At 47.3% G+C, this 15,558-nt stretch overlaps 1 protein-coding gene across 4 annotated transcripts in view; it reads left to right on the top strand.

The window, feature by feature from the left end:
* Positions 1-15,558, top strand: part of ITGA6 (integrin subunit alpha 6) — an 89,561-nt gene that overhangs the window by 43,392 nt on the left and 30,611 nt on the right. For 2 of the 4 annotated variants that reach the window (XM_042461087.1, XM_042461079.1), the window contains exons 5-8: positions 8,911-9,042; positions 10,560-10,676; positions 13,150-13,363; positions 14,901-15,094. In XM_042461087.1, the coding sequence (XP_042317021.1) occupies positions 8,911-9,042; positions 10,560-10,676; positions 13,150-13,363; positions 14,901-15,094 (657 nt within the window). The remainder of the gene's footprint in view (positions 1-8,910; positions 9,043-10,559; positions 10,677-13,149; positions 13,364-14,900; positions 15,095-15,558) is intronic. The other 2 variants (XM_042461097.1, XM_042461106.1) reach the window with 1 other exon arrangement.

The raw sequence follows: 15,558 nt of genomic DNA, 5'->3' as shown, positions 1-15,558 counted from the left end.
ATATTTGCAATTATTCATTCCCAACTTGAAAAGGGATATTTCACAACAATCCAGAGTTCTATCAGGAAGAGTGATAGACCAGCAAGAAAGTACCAGCAATTTTCTTCGGTATTTGCCATCCCAAAATGTGTGCAGGAATTATTCTGTGGAGAAAAAACATTTTTGGTGTCTGTAAAACCCTTTTTCTGTGTAGAAAATTGACATTTTCTGTGTAGAAAATCTGTTTTCAGTGCAGATATGTTTTTTTTTACCACAGGAAAACATGTATTTTTTCCTGCAAAATAATTCCTGCACCCTTCTTCAGGATGATAGAATATAGGGAGAATACCACAAGGAATATTCAAGAAAACTACTTTAACTATTTTTCCTTGCACGTGATGCAGTAGACAACCAAGCAGTCCTACAAATTTCAGCCCATGCTGTAGAGATCAGTTTCCTGTAAAGAGCTACTACCCCCAAAGGGCCAAGCTCACCATGTAAGGGTCAGTAGTCCAAAACACACTGCAGAAACAATCCACTTTGAGAACTCTTTAGCTGCCCTGGCTCAATACTAGGGAATTCTGGGAAATGTAGTTTTGTGAGACATTCAGCCTTCTCTGTCAGAAAGCTCTGGTGCAACAATAAACTACAGTTCTTCTTCGTGGTCTCTGCGAATCATACAAATGGGTTTCACTGCGCCTGCGCAGTGCTGCTCGGAACCTACTGGAATCACTGGGCAAAGTTTACTTTGCAACATATAGAAACTTTTTGGCGGTAACTCGGCCCACCCGTTATAAGGCCCCTGCCTTCCCGCTCTTTTCCCCAGTTCCTTTTTTCCGCCGCGCTAGCTGCTTCTAGGAACTTTCGCTCGCTCTTGCTTGTTACGGAATCACTTTCACTAGACCTCGGACTGTTTTTGACCACTCTCTTTCTCCCGCCCTGGTAACTTCGGACTTCTTCGGCTTGTTTTTTGACTTCGCTTTTGACTCTCCCTCGGATTTGACGACTCGGAAGGATGCCTGCGCCCTTCAAGAAATGTGATGTCTGCGGAGGCAAGGTGCCCGTCCAGGACCCTCACTCCTTCTGCCTGTTTTGCCTGGGAAGGGACCATGATGCCAGAGCCTGTCACCTCTGTAAGTCTCTGTCCTCCCAAGCCAGGAAGAACCGGGAGTCCCGGTTGACTTCGGCTATTGCCGTGGGAAAGGTTCGGGAGGGACGTCCCCGCTCGTCATCGCTCCCTCCGGCTGCTCCGCCTGCGTCTTCTTCACGGGCCAGCGTTTCAAGTGTGGTCTCTGTCCCGGCCGGGACACGGTCTCCGACCACCTCCGATGTGACCCGTGGTCCCCCGAGACCCAGTGTCACCGACGAACCCTCCAAGCGCCCCCAGAAAACCTCGGGGACTGAGGGTTTCGAGCCCAGGGAGAGATCCGGGAGGAAGCCATCCCCGGAGGGCTCGCGCTCGAGAGAGCGTCAGGAGACGGAGGTCCGGACCGCCTCGCTACCGTCCTCCAAGGCGTCGTCGAAGGCATCTCGACACGCTCCCAGGTTGCCCGAGATGGCGGCATCTTCCTCGGGTAAGGCGGAACCATCGGAGAGGGCTAAGCCAGCCAAAACCCACTCCAAGGGACCCACTGTCCTGCATGACTTGCCGGACAATCCCTTCTTCCCGCCTGAAGACCTGGCGGTGACTCCGACGTCTTCCAAGAAGAGGCGTCATACCGAGGTGACCGAGGCAGCTCCACCCAAAAAGTCCAAGACCAAGTCCAAGACCAAGGATCACACCGGGTCGGAGCGTCCAGCCAAGTCAGCGGAGCGTGCTTCACGCAAGCAACGCTCCCCCTCCAAGGAGACCTCGGAGAGGACCCCCTCGCGCCCGGAGACGGCTGGCTCAGCGCTTGCAACCACGGTGCTGACCACACCGCTCCCGCCGGCTCAAGATCTGGCCGCCGTCAGCGAATCAACTTCTCCCCAGAGGGAGCTATCTCCGCTCTCTGTCCACTCGGATGAGGAGGAGGCTGTCCCGGTTTCTGACACCGACGAGACGAGCCGCGGGGGCTGGACACGGACATGTTCTTTGACACCGAAACTCAAAGATACTACATGTCGGTCCCCAAAGAGAAGGCCTTCAGGGAATTCACCAGGCTTAACTTGCGCCCGGCAGTTCCCCAGGGAGAGAAACCATCATCCTCCCATGCTGTGGCCTCGTCTTCGGTACCTCGTCGCCCGCCTTCCGAGCCACCGACTCCGCAAATCCCGGCTCGCACTCCATCCCGAGCCAAGGGGACTGACATTCCCCTGATGTCTGACTCCGATTCGGACCAGGATCCCTTGCCTCCATCGCGGGAACCTTCAGATGGAGAGGAGGACCCATCCGACCCGCCCTCGCCACAGGAGATGCATCACCCGGGCTCCTCATCACCTACTGACGATGTTCGCTCCTTCAGCGAGCACATCATTAAGATGTGCCGGACTCTTGACATCGAGCTTTCCCCGCCTGAGGAGGAGGCCCGCAATCCGGTAGAACGCCGGGTCCTCGGTCGTGTCCCCACTCCACCTTGCATCCCAATGTTGCCTTCGTTGCAGTCCATTGTGCAGAGGTCATGGGATGCCCCGACTTCGCTCGCCGCGTCCTCCAGGAAGGTCGAAACGCTATACCGGATCTCCCCGCCAGGCTGTCCGTGGTTGGCCGACCATCCCAAGCCGAACTCGGCCATTGTGGAGGGGGCACAGCAGACCTTCGTGCCGAAGCAAGCGACGTCCCCGGCAGACCGAGAGGCCAAAAAGATCGATGGCCTGGCTAAGAAGGCCTACTCTTCGGCCGCCCTCACCGTGAAGGCTATAAATTATAATGCCTGTATGGGGGCATACATCCAGGCCTTGATGGAGGGGATTTCGCCCATCATCCCTGACGTCCCTGATGAGGTCCAACGTCGCTTGGTGGAGATCCGCGATGAGGCCCACTCGATAGGGAGTTGGATCATCACCGCCTCCAGGAACGTCGCCGACTGCGCGGGACGAGGCATGGCAGCATCACTAGCTCTGCGCCGGCATGCCTGGTTGAGGGGATCGGACCTCAACGCCAACGTTAAATCGGCCATTGAGGACATGCCACTGGACGGTACCGGCCTTTTCCATGCCGACACTGACGAGTGTCTGAACCGCAAGTTCAGAATGAAGGCTGCGGCTAAGAAGCACGGGATGTCGTCCACCCCCATCTTGCCCTTCAGAAGGAGGCACCGTCCTTGGCCGCCACAAGGTCAGTCCCAGGGCTCCTTTTCTCAAGACCGACAGCCCCAGCAGCAGGGCTCGCAGAGGCGCCGTTACCCCTCGCAGTCTTCCTCCTCCTCTGGCCGTCGTAATTTCCCGCCTCGGTACCGCAAGTCCCGCCAGCAGGACACCGACCAGGGGAAGAAGAGAGCCTGGAGGGACGCAGCACACTTTGTTTCCCCTTCGCCCTTATTCTTTTTGGACATCCTGAGGCCTTTTGTTAACATCTGGGCCTCGATAACGTCGGACTCGTGGGTCCTTAACATCGTCCGCAGGGGATATGCCCTCGAGTTCCAAGAGCTCCCTCCAACCGGAGCGTTTATGTCCACTCTCCCCTCGGACACCCTTCTCGACGAAGTGCGCACTCTACTGGAAAAAGGGGCAATCTCCCCTTTACCACCCGAGCAATGCTCTAGGGCTTTTTTCTCCAGGTACTTCACGGTACCGAAGGCGGATGGGGGAATCAGGCCCATCCTGGACTTGAGACAATTAAATCTGTTCCTTGAATACCGCCGCTTTCGAATGGTAACCTTGGCCTCCATTCTGCCTCTGTTCCATCAGGGCCTGTGGTTTGCAACCGTCGACCTGAAGGATGCCTACTTCCACATCGGGATCCGGGAGTCTCATCGAAGATTCCTCGCCTTCACTGTGGGCTCCGTCGCTTACCACTACAACGTCCTCCCCTTCGGCCTTGCCACGGCACCAAGAGTCTTCACGAAGTGCATGGCACCGGTGGCGGCCTACCTTCATCAGAAGGGGTTCATGGTCTTTCCGTACCTGGACAACTGGTTGTTCGCTGCCGAATCCCAGAGAAAACTGCAGGAGGCACTCTCATTCGCCTTACGCCTTTTGGACTCCCTCGGTCTGGTCATCAACCGAGAGAAGTCCCACTTCACACCTTCCAGGCAGGTCAAGTTCATCGGGGCCATCCTCGACTCCGAAACATGCTCCGCCTTTCTCCCTCCAGACCGTTTCCAGGCGCTGACGACTTCGATCGGGCCTTGCATCTCTCACAGAAGGGTGAGGGCCAGGGATGTCCAAGTCGCCCTCGGCCACATGGTATCGACGACTATCGTCACACCATGGTCAAGACTCCGCCTTCGACCTCTTCAGTCCTGGTTCCTCTCGGTCTTCTCCCCGATGACAGACCCTCCATCCAAATGGCTCACGGTACCGAGACCTGTAGCCGCTTCCCTCAGATGGTGGTTAGACGACCGCAACGTGTGCATCGGAATGCCCTTTCATCTGCCCCAGCCCCAGCTGACCCTGACAACGGATGCATCCCTCGAGGGATGGGGCGCTCACCTGCTCGACCTGGTCGTCAAGGACAGGTGGTCTGCCCAAGACAAGCTCCTCCACATCAACGTTCTGGAAATGTTGGCGGTGGAGAAAGCGCTGAGGGCTTTCGAATCCGTGATCACGGACAAGGTGGTCCTCCTGAGAACGGACAATACCACCGTGATGTACTACATCAACAAACAAGGTGGTACCAGGTCCAGGACCCTGCTCGACCTCACGCTCCGCATCTGGGACTGGTGCATCCAAAGACACGTCCTCCTCCAGGCGATTCATCTTCCCGGAGAGGACAACGAGCTGGCAGATCGCCTGAGCAGATCCCCCTCGGTGTGCCACGAGTGGAGGCTCCATCCCGAGACGGTCGGCGACCTCTTCGAACGGTGGGGAAATCCCCGGATCGACCTCTTCGCGACCAGATGGAACAGCCACTGTCCCCAGTTCTGCTCCAGGAAGCGAATGGACAGATCCCTCGGAGACGCGTTCGCTTTCCTCTGGACGGGGGAGCTCCTCTACGCCTTCCCTCCGTTCCCTCTCATCATCAGGGTGGTGTCCAAGATGACAGTGGACCGGTCGCATGCGATCCTGATCACCCCGTGGTGGCCGAGACAACCCTGGTTCGCCTCTCTTCTCCACCTCTCCAAGAGGTGCTTCCTTCGCCTCGATCCTCGCCCAGACCTACTGTCGATCCAGGATGGACAGATTCTCCACCCGGACATAGAGAGCCTACCGCTGGTGGCCTGGAGGATACAGCCCTAACCGCCCTGCCGGAAGCGGTGAGGACAGTGATCCTGGCTGCGAGGAAACCTTCCACCCAGCGGTCCTACGCCCTAAAATGGAAGAAATTTGGCCTTTTCCTTGATCGGAAGGGTTTGTCTCCTGCTCAGGTGTCCACTCCAGTGGTGCTGGAGTTTTTGATGGCGCTTCTGGAGGGGTTGTCCCTCGCTTCCATTAAGTGCTATTTGTCTGCCATTTGCGCTAAGTATCAATTCGGGGGGAGGGTTTCTTTTTTCAAGGATCCTTTGGTGAAAGGGTTCCTTAAGGGATGTGTCAACCTATACCCTCCGGTGTCGGTACCAGCGCCGGCTTGGAGGCAGTGCTGTCTGCACTCCAATCCAAGCCCTTCGAACCGATGGCCACGGCGGACTTGAGACTTTTGACTTGGAAAACCGCCTTTCTTGTGGCCATCACCTCTGCCTGCCGTGCGGGCAAACTTTGTGCTTTACGGAGGGACCAGCCCTTCCTGAGGTTCCATAAGGACAAGGTGGTCCTCCGGACAGACATTACCTTCCTACCTAAGGTTGTTTCCGCTTTCCACATGTGCCAGGACATTGTGTTGCCGACCCTCGCTTCCAATCCAACTTCGGATGCGGAGCGGAGCCTGCACTCTCTTGATGTCAGGAGAGCGTTGGCTTTTTACCTGGACAGAACTGCTGCCTCCAGTCGGTCCGAGAGACTTTTCCAGTGTTACTCGGAACCAAAGAAGGGGTTGCCTGTGTCTGTGCAGAGGTTCTCCAAATGGGTGGCCGGTACCATCCACCTCTGCTATGAACTCTTAGGCAAACCTCTCCCTAGCAGGGTTCGGTCCCATTCTACGAGGTCAATGTCAGCGTCCTCCGCATTCCTCTCGGGGATCCCCTTGGAGGATGTCTGCAAGGCTGCTGTCTGGTCCCAACCTCTAACTTTTATTAAGCATTATAGGTTGGATACCAGAGCCATCCGAGACGCAGCTTTCGGGAGGGCTGTGTTGGTTTCAGGGTTGCATTGATTGCACTACTGATGGTTGTGTTTGTAACACTTTTGTACAGTTGACACTTTACATTCTGTTGAATGTTGGTTTGCACAAGTTCTATGGGATCGGTCTTGCATGACCTCTGTTCCCTCCTCAGGTTTAGCAATGTTATTGCTATGTTTGATCTGTGCATGAACAACAACAACAAAAAAAGACTGACTCTTTTATGGTTCAAGGTGTTTTTATTGTAATAAATATACCTTTGGTTTACCATAGCTTTGGTTTCAGGACACTCCCTCTGCCGCATACCTAAGCTTGTCAGTCTAAACCCATTTGTATGATTCGCAGAGACCACGAAGAAGAAGGACAGGTTGCTTACCTGTAACGGTATTTCTTCGAGTGGTCATCTGCGAATACATACAAATCCCACCCGTCCGTCCCCTCAGTGTCCTGCTCTCATTGGCTCTTCCATCGCCTGCTTGGCAGAAAAATTGCGGAACTGGGGAAAAGAGCGGGAAGGCAGGGGCCTTATAACGGGTGGGCGGAGTTACCGCCAAAAAGTTTCAATATGTTGCAAAGTAAACTTTGCCCAGTGATTCCAGTAGGTTCCGAGCAGCACTGCGCAGGCGCAGTGAAACCCATTTTTATGTATTCGCAGATGACCACTCGAAGAAATACCGTTACAGGTAAGCAACCTGTCCTTCTCAGGATTCCCTAGCACTGAGCCAGGACAGTTAAAGTGGTCTCAAACTGGATTATTTCTGTGATGTGTTTTGGAACTTTGATAGCTTGTATCCTCTCTTGCCCCCCCAACTGGTCTTCTCCTTTTCCTAGGCATTTTTACCCTATCGTCATATACAAGGACAAAGTTGTAAAGGATCTGCACTTTGGAGTGCAGAGGTAATGGGGGGAATCTGGGGCAGCTCTGGGACCAGAATATTCCTGGAATAGCCCAAAGTATTCTGGCCAGTAGATGAGCCCTAAGTCTGTAACCTGCATCCTTTAACTCAAGATGGGAGAAAGCTATCCCTTTCTGAATAAAAAAGTCAAGTGTTCCACTGTAGAATTACCATTGCTGTCTGAGGTTTCAGTGAAGTGATAGTAGCCTCCCTTGAATGGAGTTACTATGAAATCAAAATATTGGTTGATAGAAGACAAAGTAAAGTTGTTACCATTGAAGCTGATATTACTTGACTGGTCTATTTATAAACAGGACTTCAGTTGCTCTTTTGTGGTTCTGATGAGTTAGAAGAATACTGAATAGTCATGTAATGTATGGCAAGGGAAAGGTCATGTTTCTGGAGATGTCCAGACAAGAGATTATGTACTGATTAACAGAGCTGGGTGTATTTTCAAGGACTACCTGTACACCTTGGAATTTGTTGCAGAATGTGTCATCCTATGAACCTTACCTTTTAATTTCATAAAGGTTTACAGTTCTCCAGACTTTAGGGAACAAAAGCAAAAAGCAAAACTTTGTCCTTGCAATTCTGCTTAAGTCAACATGGTTTCTGTGAAACTGGCTCTTTAGTAAGGCCTAAGATAAACACAAGATAAAAAAAATAAGAGAATGAGTTCAGGGTTTGTTTGTTTTTTAAAATCTGTGGCTTACCTTCATTTATCTAGTGACGCAAGTATACAGTCTTGAGTCCAGTTCAGATTATTGTTTTACAGCATGTTTTGGAAGTTCTTATTTTATGCACACCTATCCCATGATGTCTAGATGATGTCTAAGTTTCAGGCTGGAATCCTATTGGTGCGTCATCCTGGTTTACTAATGATTGCACATTTTCCATGTTTGGGTAGAGAGTATGAGGTAGCAGTGGCAGAAAAAGGAGAAGGCAACTGTTAACTCTGAGCTACATTTTTCCAAATCCAGGAAATCTGCGGGCTTGGCCTGTGGGATATTGAGAGGGTGGTGTAGAGGATTGCCTGTCTTGCAGCAAATACTGTATGCTTCTTGCAGAGTGACTCAGCTTGAAGCTCCTGCCCATCCAGTTAGCCATTTAGATATAAGCGGCTCAGAGGTGGTAGGTGCCTTCTTCCACTACTGCCTCTGCCAGCATTGCCATCCTTTCCTCACTGTAACAGTGCTCAGCACCAGTAGGGACATTGCATTGGAGCGTACAACTCCCAGGAATTCCCCAGCCAGCATTCTCCAGGTTTCTTTACCATCACCAACTTTGTGTAGCACTTGCTGTTCTACCTCTAACATGATGGATACCTTTCAGAGTATGTCTCTCCTCCCATATCATTCCTATGTGTCACCAAAGCAATCTAGATTCTACAAGGCCCAAATAAGCCCAGTAGGATGTGTGTCAGTTGTATGTTTTACTGTCAACATACAAACGTATTTACATGGTTTTTGTTATTCATACAGCAGATACATTGCCTCGATCATATGTTTTGAACCTTCCTTGGTATCATTATTTGTTGTATCATGAAATTTCAAACCAGACCTAGAACTGGATTTATTGCACACAGTATTGCATTATGGTTCTTCCCTCTTTTCTCCACAAAATTATGCCATTTTGGTTGCTTTTTCTTTTGTAAAAACTCACTATTTTGTTTTAAAGTTCTTCCCTCCCTTTGTCATTCATCCCACTTTTTGTTTTTGCTTTGTCATGTCATTGTTCCAGGAGTGGTTCGTGCAGAGCAAAAGAATCAGTCATTTTATGATTATGGTATCTTTGATGACGGGCCTTATGAAGTTGGTGATGAGAGCCGGCGAGATGAGAGCCTAGTTCCTGTGCCAGCTAACAGTTACTTAGGTAGGATTAAGCTCTTCAGAGATCTCCAGAAAATCGCTACCAAAACATGGAGCATTAGTGTAAAAGAAATTTAGTTATTAAGCCAAGAGTTTGTTGCTTGTGTCCACTGCCTACATTTTTATGGCTGTTTTGAAGTGTAAGACGCTACTCTGGCTGAGGTACCACCCCAGAGCTGCTAATGTAATGAGTTCTTTAATCAGACCGACAAAGACTCACAAGTTCTTATGTCAAGATTATTATCCGCTTCACACACAGTAAGTACTGCATGAGGATCGGTAGACTTGTGTCAACTGATCTTAAGCTTATAGCACTGGGAAGCCAGTGCCATTGTTTGTCTCTGAACAGGACTGTCATGGCCAAGAATGGCTTTTGTGGCATATCTGCAGTGATAGTATCCAAATAGCCCTCTGGAATTGTGAGCCAGCTCCCAAGGTTTCTATGAGGTACTTTAATGGTGCTCTTGAAAGACTTGTATGTCACATGAGAATTGCTGGTGTGCTTTTAGATGTCCTGCTTTTTTGAGTGTGGATTGACACTAATGACAAATCTGTGTGGCATTTGCAATGAATGGTAAAAATAGTCCCTTGATGCAAACAAGAGGATGAACAACATCCTGTCACTTTGGGACAGATATCCTGAATGCAGAGTAACAATTCTGTAATAAGCCAGCTTCAGCTTGAGACAGCATGCAGAATGCTTGGCTGAGAACTATCTTTTGCTATAAAAAGTCTGATCCAGGGGATAGAAGGAAAGCTTCAGCTGTGTATATGCTGAATTAATATTTCTGAACTCTGGGAAGGACCTTTCCAATTCTATCATACAGTCTGCGGCAATTCCCATCATGCCACCATCCTCCTGCATTGTGGAAATGTTTATATGCTTAGTGTCATATGTACCACCTGCCAGATGTGGACATCTGTAATTGTTCTGGGTATTAAAGGACAGGCAGGTTAACATTGTTCTTTCATGCCGACTATCCTTGTCCTTTTCTGACAACAGGGCATTGCCTGGCAGCTTAAGGCATTGACCTACGGATAGGGCTTCCCTGGGAGAACTGGAAAAACATGGGGCCTTCCAAACATTGTTGGACTCATGAGCCCTATGTGCCATAGACAGTAATGAAAGGTGATGGGAATTAAGTTACAGCATCTGGAATGCCACACATTGGTTCATGTGGGTCCGGGCCCTGAGAGATGGGGAGAAAGCATCAGAAAAGCATCCCATCTGCTGATGACAAGATTTAAATAAATAGGTCAATGCCTCTTTGTGATGTTTACTAATAATAAAGTTTCATTATAAATCTTCTTTATTTGCATTCTTGCATCTCTTCTCTGAAGACCTTTCACTCTCTGCTATAGCTGGGTTAATGACATGTAGTGGCATCATGTGACACTCTTGCTGCCCTGTATTTAAACACTTTTGTTTAACACAGCCCTTGAAGCACTGTGTTGTTATGCTCTCTGCTTAACCTGTCCTCTTTTCTTTTCTGCATCTTCTTTCTGTGCTCACATTTACAGGTCTTCTTTTTATGACAAGTGTCTCTTACGCTAACCCTGATCAGTTTGTGTACAAAACTCTACCTCCCAGCATCAGAGTAGACAAACACACCGATGTGATGACGAATAGCTATTTAGGTTTGTGACGTCTTAAGTGATGGTCCCTGTCACTTTACTCATGGCATTCTATGGTTTCCATTTCAAAATCATGCATGTTGTGGAAGAGTTTCAGACTATATGAGAGACCCTAGGGAAACTGATGGCTCATGGTGAAGAAACAATGGAACTTGCCCTTTGCAGTTGCTGACTTGGCTAGCTTGGGGCCTGTGGCACTTTAGGTTGGCAAGACCAGAAGACCCAGTGCTCATGTGCCATGTGGTGCTACAGGCAGTCTTTCTTCTTCCCTTCCTCCTTAACCTAACAAATACATAGGAAGAAGAGATGGTAAAATGAATGTGTTAACATCAGAGACAGTATTCAAGAAAGTATTTGGAAAATCCAATCAATTACCTGCTCTCTTTGCCAACTGGAATGGCACCAGTGAAGCAGCCCAAGATTATTGGATACGGCAAAAGGTTGTCTTCCTTGCTTTTACTCACAATTGCGAAAATGTGGGGATTGGTAACACACATTCTACTGAATGTGTGGATATATTTTAGGACTGAATTTTGAACACAAATTAAATGGAGGGTGGAAGTACATGTTATGCTTATAGGGTCTTCCCTAAATACTGCATCCTTGCAGTGAGTTCTCTTGCCAGTATCAGGCATGAGGTACTTTTGCCAATCTACAGAAAATCATCCAGTGATCCATTAGCAGATCACTTTCTTCTTTTAGGCTGTTCTCCTTTGCAGCTGTCAGAGAATTTAGTACAAGGAAGGAACTATATGTCCCACTTTCTTTTAAGCCTCAAGCATCATACATTAGGAAGAATATCCCATAGCTCCAACACTGGACCAATTCAGTTATCTTGAGTTTTACTCATTGGGCCTAAAACAAATTCCCTAAAAGCACCAGATCCTATCTGTTCATGGAAGCCAAACAGAATCAGCCCTGGATGATGATGATGGTGATGATGATGATGGGAAGTAGTTTATATTTGTAAACCTGCCAATACCAGGTATTGTAGATTATATTTCTGAGAAAATGAAGGCATGGACAAAACCACAGCAGAGTAATCCAAGAAAACTATGAAATGCATGTGACTGCCATAAGTCAACAGGCAACTTGAAGGAACATACACACATTGTACATCATCCTAAGGGCCAGGTTTAGGGTGAGGAAGGGAAACATGTCATACAGATGATTTCATCACTAATTATTTTCTTAAAATTTCAGCTCTTGGTGTGTTGTGCCAGTCCAAATTCCATAGAAGTCAATGCAGAATGCCTGGGGGTGGGATTGTGCTCAAGAGTAACAAAAGACCATTTGACATGCTTGGGCATTTTTCAGCATGATCCATTTTACATTCATGTAACATCATGGGTGTGCTATGTTAAAGTGGTACAAATCATAGCATTTTAAAGAAATACAAATTTTGTGTATCACCATGCTTGAAGTGGACCAAATTAGGCAGTGATCATCGGTATGGAATTATCATGGCATATACCAGAACTGGAGAAAGTGTGGTTTACACATGTCTGGTAGTGTCCTTGGCTGTTCTTCCCAACCTCCCTCCTTCTGCTTTCCAAAGTGGTCCCATGCGTGCTGAATATGTGACTGGTGTATGTGATAAAAAATGGATGGATGGATGGGGAACATGGTCTATGTAGATGCATATGGGTAATGGGAGTTTGATGGATGAGTTTGTGTGGATGTGCAAGAAAGAGGTAGGAGAGGAAGAGAGGAACACCATTATTACAACACATGTGTGTTTCTCTTCATCATCAGCATCCACAATATTTCCGTCTCTTCTAAGATCCTTCAGAGAGAGGGGGGGAGGAGTATGGAGAACAGAAAAAGAGAGAAAAACAGTGTAGAGCTGTAGAGATCATAATAGAGGTCAAGCCCTCTCCACTGACAACTTCTCAACAGATATTATCTGAGGGAATGTGCCCCTCAACTGAAAAAACAAACAAAAACATTTGTCCACTTCTGGTATATATCTTTGGTATCCACAGAGAGAACACAGGATTGTGCTTTCATGCATACAGTATGTGAAGGTTGCGGAGACAAGTCTTGACTTAACCTGTGCCTACTATGTAACATTACATAAATTATTTGACTTAAAATATATGTGTAGGCTTACAGTGCTTTCAACCACACTTTAACATAGTTGCCGTTATGGAGGTTTATAGCTAACAGTATAAAGCAAGGGTGAGGGGCAGGAACATGTCTTCAACCTAAACTAGCCTCCAACCCAAACTAGGGTTGGAAGACAACCTACAGAGGTTCTAGGTTCCCCTTCCTACCATGGGAGCATGGGCCCTTCTTTCTATAGACTAGGGGGGTTAGAGGAGATAACTGCTGAGATTCCCCCAACACGCCACTCTCCCTCCCAGCTGTATGGAGGAACAGTGAGTGATGCATGCCATTCCGAGCTAGTGTCATCTTTGCTTCTCTTCTCTGTGCTTTCAACAGTAAAACCTTCAATGGGTCCTTTGTGTTGTAGGTTTTTCTCTGGATTCTGGAAAAGGTATCGTTTCTCAGGAAAATATCACTTTTGTTTCGGGAGCCCCAAGAGCAAATCATAGTGGAGCTGTTGTTCTCTTGAAAAAAGACAGTGATCTCCAGAGGGCATTGTCCCTTGTGCATGTGTTCGAGGGTGAGGGCCTGGCTTCTTCCTTTGGCTATGACGTGGCTGTTGTGGACCTCAACAGTGATGGGTAAACTCTCCTCCACTCCCCCCCTTCCTGTTCTTTCCCTGTCGGGTGCAGAGTAGTCACCTCTCTTATTTGATTTATTTGTCTATCTAGTGTATATATCACCTGTTTCTTGCAGAAAAGGGGAGAAAATGAGCTGTTTTTCATTAGTTCTGGGCCCACTGAAACAGCAGAGAAAAAGTACACTGCATGCTACACTGCATGCTATATACTATTTTAAAAAACCTAGTCTTCATATTTAACTAAAAGGCTATCACATTTTTCAAATTTTCTGCATAAATGGCTGAGTAAGCAAGTTTTACTATAAAGCAGGAGAAGCAAAGTGTGGCTCCGCAGGCCCATTTTTGTGGCTGTATTTAAAAAATCCTTGCTACCCAAATGTCTTCTGGACAGTGTGGCTGGAATTTTTGCCACTTTTCTGCCTCCCTCTGGGACATTTTAGGTCCAGGAGAGGCCTTTTTAAAGAATAGGAAGTGACTTCTGTTTATACTGTTGTTAAAAAAAGAGAGGTCTCCTAGGCCCAACAAGACCTGGAGGCCCCTGAAAACATAGTGAAAATGCTCTCTACATCCCCCGAGGTCATTTGGGATGTGCGCAGGGTGGGGACAGTGGGGGGTATTGTCTGCCCAAGATTTCCTGAGGCCTAATAACATTAATGTTTTCTAGAACATTTTGACAGTCTCAGAGAATCTAGACAAACCAGTGTTTGTACTTTCTTCTAGTTTTTCAAGTGGATGTAGCTGAGTTTAGATCTGGGAGATCTAGGCCTGTTACAGACAGCCAAAATAAAGCTGCTTTGAGTCACAGTGGAGGTATGGTGTTTCAATGATGCATACGTCCTCTAAGAGTCCAGAAGCAACACCAAAGCCACGTTCCAGTCTGGAGCGTGGCTTTGGTGCGACTTCTGGACTCTTAGGACGCATGCATCATTGAAACACCATACCTCCACTGTGACTCAAAGCAGCTTTATTTTGGCTGTCTGTAACAGGCCCTAGGTTCAGATTAAACTTTATTGATTTTAACCAAGTCACACCTGATAGCCTCATGATACAATTTTGTACATATTTACTCAAAATTAAGTCACACTGTGTTCATTGGAATTTACTCACTCATAAAGATATTTCAGTTTGCAGTCTGGAAACTTGGAATAGTAATAATCACCTTTGTAGGATTGCTGGAAGAATAATCAGTCAAAAGGTATTGTAAAGTACTGACTTCCCCAAATGGCCAAGATGACTGGGATTATGGAATTCATCTGAATGGGTTCAACTCATTGGTTTAACTCATCTGAGGGTCACTGGGTTAGAGAAACTATTGTAAAAAGCTATGTTTGTTTATCACTGAACTTGTTAAACAGCATCGCTAGTCTCTTTTCTAATATATCACAGTAATTCTTCTCTGTGGTTGCATTACAAAACTCCAACACATATTGCACTATACGATTGTGTTGAGTTGTTTGTTGTCATTCAGGGGTCAATTTTCTAAACTGTTCCTTGCTGTTGCCTTCAAAATAATTGTGCTTTTCTTTTGTTTTTCTTAGTTGGCAAGATATTGTTGTTGGAGCCCCCCAATATTTTGACAGAGATGGTGAAATTGGTGGAGCTGTGTATGTTTACATTAATCAGCAAGGAAGGTGGGAAGGGGTAAAGCCAGTTCGCCTCAATGGACCTGCAAACTCCATGTTTGGGATTGCGGTTGAAAATATTGGTGATGTTAACCAAGATGGCTTCCCAGGTAAGCAATAGCAATAGCAGCTTCATTTATATATTGCCTCACAACATAAAAGGTGAATTTGATGAATTAATGGGATTATTCAGTAACTGAGTTTCTCTAAAAGTTAGTCTCCTTGAATTAAAAAAACAATCCTCTCTTCTTTAATCTATGCATATGTTATTATTTCCACTCTGCGTTTCATTTAAAAAAAATGCTCTAGACAGTTAATAGTATAACAACAACAACCAATACAATGTTTCTAATGTCTCGATCTTTTGAAACTTAAGTGTGCCCTTATAAAATGTGCATCTGGCAAATACTGCTTTTGTGATTGTTGTGTAGTGGGAGTTTGATTGTTGTGGTTTCAAATTGGTTCGTTAGTCTAGTTGTTCCCCTCTCTGATCATGCTTATATGTACTTCATTTGCATGCTTTATTGGAACTATTCATGTTGCTTTTTAAATAATAAGATGACTTGAATATTTT

This window comes from Sceloporus undulatus, chromosome 1 (genome assembly GCF_019175285.1).
Source record: "Sceloporus undulatus isolate JIND9_A2432 ecotype Alabama chromosome 1, SceUnd_v1.1, whole genome shotgun sequence".
Classification (NCBI taxonomy): domain Eukaryota; kingdom Metazoa; phylum Chordata; class Lepidosauria; order Squamata; family Phrynosomatidae; genus Sceloporus; species Sceloporus undulatus.
The sequence above is the reverse complement of the archived record's forward strand: the minus strand, read 5'-3'. Positions and strand labels throughout refer to the sequence as shown.